The 9,724-nt window shown below is 52.8% G+C and overlaps 1 protein-coding gene across 5 annotated transcripts in view; it reads left to right on the top strand.

Annotated features, from left to right (window-relative positions):
* The first annotated feature begins 2,031 nt into the window (after positions 1 to 2,031).
* Positions 2,032 to 9,724, top strand: part of ELOVL6 (ELOVL fatty acid elongase 6) — a 76,085-nt gene continuing 68,392 nt past the window's right edge. For 2 of the 5 annotated variants that reach the window (XM_072863179.1, XM_072863182.1), the window contains exon 1: positions 2,162 to 2,374. In XM_072863179.1, the coding sequence (XP_072719280.1) occupies positions 2,286 to 2,374 (89 nt within the window). In that variant the 5' untranslated portion in view covers positions 2,162 to 2,285. The other 3 variants (XM_072863181.1, XM_072863180.1, XM_072863178.1) reach the window with 3 other exon arrangements.

The raw sequence follows: 9,724 nt of genomic DNA, 5'->3' as shown, positions 1-9,724 counted from the left end.
AAGCCATTGAGCCACCCAAGTTTCTAATCCAAAATAGTTTGGAGTTGCAGAAAAAGGGATATTGATTTTTTTTCCCCAAAAAATTAAAATTTCTGGTAACTGTACCTCTGTAACAACTCCACTTTTAAGACAGAAAATATATTTTGCCACTCATGTGAGTAAATGTACCAGACACACAAATATTCTCTCAAAATTGGGGTCCAGAGTTCCTTGTTTATTTCATTTTCAACCAAAGAGCGTTGACATACGTGACATACGTTGACATGACAGCATTTGTTGTATCACACATTAATTTCTCCACATCTCTGTATTAAAGATATTGTTCAGATGGATAAGCAATATCACCTGAAGCCTTTAATGGAGCAAGTGCTAACGCACGCTGTGGTGAGGGCACCACCAGGAGATACTTCAGCTGGAGGTGGCACATCTGTGGATAATCCTACAGGAAGCGCGTCTGGCAGAGGAGCAGGTCTCGCAGACCAGTATCTGCCGTGGGGCAGCATTTATCCTCCAGCATGATGGCAAGGAGCAGTCCCATGGCTCAGAGCCCAAGCATTGCAGCTGCGAGGAGCCCTTCACCCCGTGCTTCCTCCAGCCACGCAATGCCATCTGTGGCTGTGCTGGACACTTCTCCGTCCATCTTCCCACAACTTCAGGTCCCCATCCACGGAAACTGCCTGCCGGTGGAGATGTGGAAGACTAACACGCACCTTTAGGGGCAGACCTTTTGGAGCAGGAGTGCAAATGAAGTCAGCTTTTCCCAAACACCACTCCACCAGCCAGTTCAGTGGCCATGGAAAGCTGATGTGAAACAGTTTTGAAAACCCCTGCAGCTCTCTGAGCTTCTCCATCTGGAAAGCAAGGCTAGGACTGTTTCTCTTCCCCTTCATCTTGTCTATACAGATAGTACTCTCTTTGAGAAAAGGACTATGGGACCTTGATCTGTTGAGGCCCTCTGGGTACAATAGTAATAAATAGTTGCAGTTTCAGTGTGAGCAGCGTGATGTTTGGTGTTTTGCTCAAAACCTCCAGTCAGATGACAATGTGAGAAACTCAGCCCTCATTAGGAAAAAAAAGTTCTAATTGGCAGGCAAAAAGAAGAGAAAAGCTGGAAAACATGACTCTGAAGAGCACGATAGTCAAAATGCAAGCAGGAGCATCAGACTGGTTAGCTGTTGATGTCCCACAGCTTGAGAGCTCTATTTTTTTTTTTTTCTCAGTTCTTGGGTTTAATGACATTAAACACTTCCATGTCAATGAGAACTGAAGTCCACAAGAGTCAGGAGCATGCTGACCTGTGCCACATCTGCTCGCTTATGGCTGGCTTTCTTGACACGAAAGCTGTTCTCCTCCTGCCTTCAGACTCAGTGGGGGCTGGGACTGCTATTTTAGCCCAGCTCGTACTGTAAGGCACGTCCAGGGTGCTGCCTTAGTCGGAGGAACTCAGCTGGAGACATCAGCATGTGGCAGATGAGACAGGAAGGCAAAATTAAGGATACATAAACACCGTGTGCCCTAGCTGCGGGGGAAGCTGAGCCAGGTGATAGTTACGCTCGGGGTCTCTGCCCCATGCTCCACCAGCCCCATCCATACGATAACATCCACAAGCGTGTCTCTGCACAGTGGCGAGCCTGGGGCTGCCCCTCCGCAGGACGGTGCCCCCCGCATGGGGACAGCGAGCTGCAGCCCCAAGCCCTGCAGCGGGCCGGGCAGGTGCATATTGAATTTAAATGCAAAAAGGACGGGGGGGGATTAGGGTTTTTGGCGGAGTGTATGCGTTTGCTTTTCTGGCTAAACCTCACCTTCTGCCCCTTTATTTGCCGGGCGGCCGGGGAGGGCGCGCAGGGCGCTGCCGTAGCGATTCAACACAGGGGTGGGGGCTTCCTATTTTTGTAGTTATTTTTGACAGCCGGGGGGTGTTCCTCCGTGCCAGGCCGGAGCGCAGTCCCGGTGCGGAGCGGCGCCGTCCGCCGAGGCGCGCCGGGGGCTGTGCGAGGGGCGGCGGCGGGGGGCGGATGTCCCGGGCGGCGGCGGCGGCGGGCGGGCACTAAGACCGCGCCGCCCCCGGGCGCTGCGCGGCGGCCGCAGAAGAGGAGGAGACCGGCGGGCCCGGGAGGAGAGGCGCGGAGGGGAGCGGAGCTATGCTAAACCCGGGGTACCGCTGAGGCGGGGCGGGCCAGGCCAGAGGCGGGGGCTCTCCGGCGGCGGGCGCGCAGGGGCCCGGCTCCCGAGGCGGCGGCAGGCAGCATTTCGGCGCGGGGAGCGGCTCCGCAGCCACCGGGCCAATGAACATGTCAGTGTTGACTTTGCAGGAATACGAATTCGAGAAGCAGTTCAACGAGCATGCGGCCATCCAGTGGATGCAGGAGAACTGGTGAGTGCCGCCCCCGGGCCCCGCCGCCCGCCCGCCCGGATCGGCGGGGAGGCGCTGAGCCCATCCGGGTGCGCGCTGTGTGCGCCCGGCCGGTGCGGCGCGGCGCGGCGCGGCTCTGCGCCGCCGTGCGCGGGCACACGGGCGCTGCCGCCGGCGCTACCTGCGCGCCCGGGCTGGGGCCGCCCCGCCGCCTCCCCGCCGGGTGACGCGGGCCCGGGCATCCCGCCGGCGGCGCGGTGCGCTGCGCTGCGCTGCGGCCCCGCGCCCGCCGCCGCCGCCCCCTCCCGCCGTGCCCCGGCCCCCGCCGGCCCGGCGGCGCAGAGCCGACACGTGCCCCGGCTCTGCCCTCGGCCTCCCCTGGCTCCATCCCGGCCCGGCCCTCCCGCTCCCCCCGCAGCGCGCCCGGCGAAACAAGTTGCGCTGTGCCTGCGCTCCCCGCGGAGCCCCTTTTCCTCCCCCCTCCCTCCCCTCCCCCAGCACCTAATAAAACTTCATTTGCAGCCATGCGGCTATTAACTTTCCTGGCGTGTGCGTGCGGCCGGGGAGCCGGGGCGAGCCGAGCCGCGGCGGGACCCGCCGTGCCGGGGGGCTGCGCGGGGAGCCGGCGGGGCTTCCCGAGCCGCGGCGAGACGGAGCCTCACGGACACGCAGAGGGACACACGCAGGCAGACAGCCTGGCCCGCCGAAGGGGAGCGCTGTGCCGGGAGCCCGCTTGCTGCCCCGGGGGCATCCCCGCTCCCGGGCGTGGTCCAGGCCGCTCCCCGGGCCTCGGCCGGCAGCGTGGCGGCAGGGGTGGAGGGAGCGCCCCGGCTGCCCCTGGCCTCTCCCGCGGTTCCCCCGGGCTGCCCTCGGGGCCGGGATCCCCCTCTCCGCCACACCCGCCCGCACCTTTCTCCCGGTCCTTGTCCTGGCGTCGTCCACCTGCACGGGCCTTGTGTTCGTGCCTTGCCCGCGCTCACCCGCGCCTCTCTGCTGCGCCGTCCCCGGCCACCCTCGCCTGGTGCCCAGCTTGCCCTTTGTGCTGCTCCCGTGGTCTCTCTCCCCAGCTCGCCCCCGACTCTCCATTGCCTGCATGCCCTCCCTCCGCGGTGCCGCCTGCCTTCTCGGGCTCCCTCGTCCCTGTATCTCCCGAGTGAGGACCTTCTCCATGCCACCCTCGTGTGACGATGGTAGGGTAGGGCTGTCTCTGGGTCCAGGCTTCGGTGCCTACATTTGCAAGGCAGAATGGTCCCAGATCCTAGGTGGATCTCAGCCAGGGACTTGCTAGAATCCTCCAGTGACTCGGCTGGGGACTTTTAAGGGCAGTATAATTAAAATGACCATTTAAGCGTGTGTATGTCTCCCTGTGTTCTCCTGAAGGTGAGCTCATTAGCTCTTGCGGGGTGCCCAGTGTCACTCACGTTTCAGGAGAAAGGAGACCACGTAGATATTCTTGGGCTGGGAGTGTTGGATGCTTCCCATTTTGTCCATGTTCCAGAAGAGAATTGGCATCAGAATAGGACAACGTGGTAAAGGAGGATGGAGGGCGTGATACCTGGGTGTATGTAATAGCCAAATAACCCAGGAGGGATGCAGTTTAGGTTAAAGAACATGACTAGGAACCAGGACTCCTGCATCTTCTTGGCTCTCCTGCACTTCATGACATGACCTTGGGAACATTACATAACCTCTCCTAGGCCTCAGTTTCCCCAGCAGGAAAAGACCGGGGCGGGGTGGGGGATAATAATGCTGAAATGCCCTCGTGACATGCTTTGATGACTTAGGTAATGTATGCTCGAAGATGTCAGGTACTATATAAATGCAAAGCAGCGTTATTAAAATCTCCCTGGCAGTCTCATGTGCTGCAGAGGTCGCCAGCTGGGACTCCCGTAACGCCAGGCTCCCACTTCCCAGGTTCAAAGGAGGAGACCATCAGATTTACACTGCTGCTGTACAGCTAAAGAGACACGATGATCCATGTGCACACGCTTTTTGGTCTAGTTTCGCCTTCTCTAAGGGAACTGATGAATTTTTACCTTTGATTCACATTAAAGTAAAGGAGGAGAGCAATCTGCTTGTGGCCCGGGAACGCTTCTGGAAATGAAACGGAGCTGTGCCCGCTGAGGTCTCTGTCATGGCAGGCTTTTCCTGAAAATGCTGCTGAAGACTCTTCCGAGTTTCAGGTTAAATTGTGCATTTTATCTTCAGGAAATTCACTGGCTTAATGAAACAAGTCCTGTTCCCACACTTGAATTCTGTGGGGGAGCTTAACTGGTAAAACACAGCAGCTAAGAGCCATACAAGAAGGCTTTTCTACTTCATGTCTGGATGACATGATAGGTTTGCGTACGCAGACATCGATGGCAGTACGTGGCTTCTTGACTTTGTAGGCGTAGCCTTAATGTATACATCATGAACGTAACGTCCTAACATGAGGTTGTTAGGTAGTAGTTTGTAGGGATAAACATAGTTGTTCGTTCTTTGGGCAGGAAAATGGACTAAGTGGACTTGCTTCAGGAAAGAGTGGCAGGATTTTATACTGTAATCGCCATTTAAATTAGGATGCAATACTATTACAATGCCTAACATGGAGGTAAACAAATTCTATAGGTGTGGCATTTGTTATTTTACTTCCATCTCAGAAATATTTCTTGATACCTTACAAGGCCAAAAAAAAACGGTGTTAGGGGGATGAAGTGGCTCTGAGGAGTTGACCCTGTCTTCTGGATTTTGAGAAGCGTCTTTGGAGTCTCACTAGGTCACATACAAAGACGTAGCCCAGTTTGAGACAGGACATGAATCTCTACATACCCTATGGGTTCGGAGGTGGTTGAAGCACTGACAAGCCCTTTTAATTATAACTGCGTAAGCCTAAAGCTGGAAAAGCTTGAATGCAAAGCCTAGGGGTAGTGGCATACCCCTAGGTACTGGTATGGTTGGTGTGGATGGATCACGGTGCAAGGAATGAAGTGTCTGGTTCTGTTCAGCCAAGGCCCCCTCCTTTGCCTCTGTCCTCCGAGCCTGCTCCAGTCTCCATCACTCCTTGGGGCAAGCGCATGTTCTCTGCACTCACCGATCGCTGACACCCAGGCTTTTCTTCAGCACACCTCCATCCTAGGGGTTGTTTCCTCACTGCCATCTGCCCCTGGAAATCATCCTCTCTGAGGCTGGCATGAATGAAGCCTGTCTGATGGCAAATTGGTCTAACGGCAGCGAACAAGGTCCTCCTTGCTTCATTCCAGATGTTCCTGTTTCACTTTAGGGAGGCTCCTATCCTGCAATGTGCATCACACTGGGACCTCTTTAGAGCCTGGGCCTAGATTAGCAGTGCTGTAAAGAGGCTACTGCTTTGACACAGAGGAAAATGAATAGTCTGTTCCCTGATACTTATAAGCTAATGGGTTTCATGGCTCCCTGAATGCTTGGCTTTATGTGTATGCATGCCCTTATGGTCTAGCCCCCAGACTGCCTGGCTCTCCTGCAGGGAGGCACGAATGGCAGAGCGGGGTTGCAGGCTGCAAAGGCAGACCTGCAGCCTGCTGATCTGAGGGCGAGAGCCACCAATTAGTTGTCTTCCCTAAACAAGATGACAGGTTTTGAGGAGGTTAAAGAGCTAACAGGTCCATTTACTCTCATGAAGCTCCTTATGCTTTATGTTGCGGGAAAGCTGTTGTTGACGTACATTTACGTATAGTGCCACCAGGTAGGTAGCTTTTGATATAAGATACAGTATCGCTTTGATCTTATCGTGCTCGGACCATGGGAGGTTTGATTTCAGTAAGATCAGGATTAAGTCAAATTAAGTTAAAGTCATTGCTTAAAATGATTTCTCATATCAAACTGTCCCAGCACCTCCTCCCAAACTTCTTCAAAGAGGGAAGAGGGATGAAGTCAATAATCTGCAGTGGATTTTTTTTTCCTTAAACTGCTGCATAAGAATTAATGCAGCTCTAGTCCTTTATTTCTTGTGAATAAATACATCACTATTTTTGCAGAAAATTCGCAGTTCAGTCAGTTGTACAGCAAAAAGGGTTGCAGCGCTGAGATCCCGATTCCCAGCTGCAGCCAGTGAGGTAGCAAAAACCGACCGGTGTTTAGGCAAGCAAAAGTGACAGAAACGCATGGCCGGAGCGGTGACCGCCGGGGTCCTTCTCCATCGTGCTGCAGAGCGCCAGGTTCGGGCATCAGCACGAAGTGACAGTTGTTCCTGTTATAATTGTCTGGCCAATAATAATTATCTTCAGATGTCTGCTGACGAGGGGCTCGCCAATGGGGAGGCAGGAGGCCTGTGCTGACTGCGCCGAGATTATCTGGGCGAGATGACGTCACGCGAGGGCTTGCCTAAAATCACAGAAACTTTTCCTCTGCTGCTCCGCCGGCTGCTGCAGAGCTCCGGCCATCCCTGCCCCTAGCACTGCTACCCTCCTGCAGGCTGCTCCCTCGGGCAGCCTCCCCCGGGTCCCCTCTCTTTTGCCTCTCCTGGCTTTTTCCTCTCCTCTTTTTCTCCCTGAAAAGCCAAGGTTTAACCCTTGGCAGCCGGCAGCGTGCTCGCAGGTAATAGCGGGAGCCGAGCCGGAGCAGACGAGCAGGATGAAAGCGGGGATGGCTATTCCCCAAAGATGCTCTGGGGCTCTGCTGCAGAAGGTGGCCGTTTTCGTTAGTGAGCTTTCAGTAAAGAGAGAAGCACTGCGTAAGGGCAGCTGGGGATTTTTGGGCTTTGAAGGGCACGGGCAACTCAAACTGGACTCTGAAATTAACTTTGTAAACCTCAGATGAGTATAAATGTTTGTGTATTTGAAGAAAAACATCCTGGTGCAGGAAGTTATTTTTAACCTTTTGTTACCTGAAACTTTTATGAGGCGAGAGACAGAAAGTGCAGCTGACGCTGAGAGGAATTTATGCTTTGTAATTCTGTTTCTGGTCAAAACTGAAGATAGATGTGGAAGAGCAGAGGGCAACTAATTTGGATTTGAAAATGCGCTTGCCTTTTAATAATTCACACAAGCACCATCGTCCTAGACAGGTTTGTTTCCTAAATGCAGAACAAGCTTCCCTCATCCACTTAAGCTACTCTTACCTCATGCAGAAATCAAGAGTGAGAGGCTGTATGTGTATCTCTCCAGGCATACGTGCGTGGCAGCCAAAAACTGATGTAAATTACTTCTTTTTTTTTTAATTCCCTGAGCTCTTTCTAAATGCCAGTGAGGGATGTGGAGGGGATGCTGCAGTCACCCTGTCCTTCTCTGTGCCGCGGCAAGGACTCAAACGGAAGATGTAAGAGTTGCTCTTTACCACAGAGAGACTGTTTTACTTGAGCAAAATTCAGTCAGCCCAAGAATTTAGCCTACCTCCACATTTCATCCCGCACAGGGGCTTTTTGCTGCTCTCTTGCACAAACTGGCCATAAAGCTGACAGGGCCACCGGTGCATGGCAGCTTTGGTGCTGCAGAGATTAGAGGATACCTGCTCCTTTGCCTTTCCTCCATCCCGCAGGCCTTTCTGAGCAAAAGGCTGATGTATTGGAGTATCACAGAGCTTTGGCTCCTTGAAAATACAGGGATGGAGTCTATGGGGAATAACAGTTCATGTCCTTTCAGAGTTCAGGTATTTTCTGTCTCTGTGTGTGCTTGGTGAAAAAAAAAAAAAAGAAAAAGATGGTGGCACAAAAATGTCATCCTGAAGATAAATACATCGGTGTCTTCTGGATTCAGCCTACCACTGAAACATAGGCATTGGCCTTTTGCTCACCCTGTCCTTAGAATATGAACACATCTCTTATCATGTTGCTTCATTAATTTTTAAGCCTGAGAGTGAAGACATCTCTTCTACTTTGTGAAACACATGTGCTTGTGGGAATAATGAACTTGTAAGAATGGAGAAAGAAGTAATTTAGGAGCTTGCCATCATTTTCAAAAGTGAATATGGACATTCACGAGCATTTTGGTTTGGGATGAGATGTAGGATGCTGAATTATTTTGGCAGTTTTTCAAAAGTAGCTTGTATCCTCTATGAGGCATACGCTGTGAAAGCAGAGGGGTGTTTGTGCAAGCACAGGCTGAGTAGCAAGTGGTGGCATGAACCCCTGGAGTCAGGGTGCTCTCTGTGGGTGGGCAAAGGAGCGATGGGAAGAAGCTGATTTCCCCTGGGATTGGGGTGCTGAGTGCTCAGCTATCTCCTTCCTTCGCTAAACACCCAGGCCCTGTTGAATCGCGGGGAACTTTCCCCTTGAAGACAGTATTTTCACCTCTGTGGCTATTTCTGCTAGCTTGTGGATACAGGCACCCATGCAGAGACAGAGAGACAGACCTTTATCCTTCACTGGTTAAATCCACGTGGAGTCAGTGGGAGGAGGCACCCTGCGCGCTGGTCCAACCTTCCAGCCTGCCAAGCCGTAGCTTCACAAGGATGTGGTGTTAGGGCTGTTGGGGCGGCAGGAGGCGGATATTGTTTTGGTTACAGGGTCGCATCTCTACTTGATCAGTCCTGGCAAAAGTGCAACCTGAAGTTAACCTCCACGGGCTCTTCTGCACCCCGGGTGAAGGCAGCCTGAGCGCAAAGCGCATCTTTGGCCAAGGTCATTGCCCCACCTTGAGAAGACAGCGGTTTGTACAACCGCACGTGAGTTGCTGGTGGCTGTTTTGCTGTCAGGTTGCACACGCTTCTGGGCTCTTCCTATGCACCACAGTGGCATTCCTTTCCCGATTGCCAATTTTTAATCATACCTGGATGATGAGCCACTGTTATTGAGGCTGGTGCTTTTTTCCCTCCTGTTAGTTTTTCTGAGGTGGACACTACGTATGCGTGTCCCTTGCAACCTAGAAATCTTTAAAAATTGTCTTATTTAAAAGCAGTGAATAAAATTTACATGGGGACAGCTTCTGTATTCTCCTCCTTCCTCAAACAGGCGCAGTCTGGTTGTCGATAATCTAGTAAGAGAAGCACTGTGGACAGGCTACAATAAGTTGTTAGATCCTGGTCTTTTAATGAACTCCGTGCTGGTAGATGTTGCCTTTTAATGGGGCTCGGGGTAAGCAGGACATCGGTGTGTGTAACTCATTGAGTCATTAGGGGTCTCGATTACTCCATTTTCTGCAACACCTAACATAACTGGCCTTTCCCCTGACTCCCCTGCTGAAAACGCAGTGAGCATTCATGTCCAGTACATCTACTGCTCCTTAAAAAGTCAAACGTGGTCATTTTCCCGTTGGTCTCAGCAGAGAAAGGTCTGGCTGACTATTTAACTCTCAAATTTATGCGCTGCGTTTGTCATCGGTCTCTTCTCCACAGCCATCTATAGTGGTACTGGGAATAAAAGGATGGTTTGTACTTTTTTCTTCCTTTATGTCATTGCACAGTCTCTGCCCCTTGCTC

The sequence above is a fragment of the Ciconia boyciana genome, chromosome 5 (assembly GCF_034638445.1).
Source record: "Ciconia boyciana chromosome 5, ASM3463844v1, whole genome shotgun sequence".
Lineage (NCBI taxonomy): Eukaryota > Metazoa > Chordata > Aves > Ciconiiformes > Ciconiidae > Ciconia > Ciconia boyciana.
This window is presented reverse-complemented; position numbering and strand designations above follow the sequence as displayed.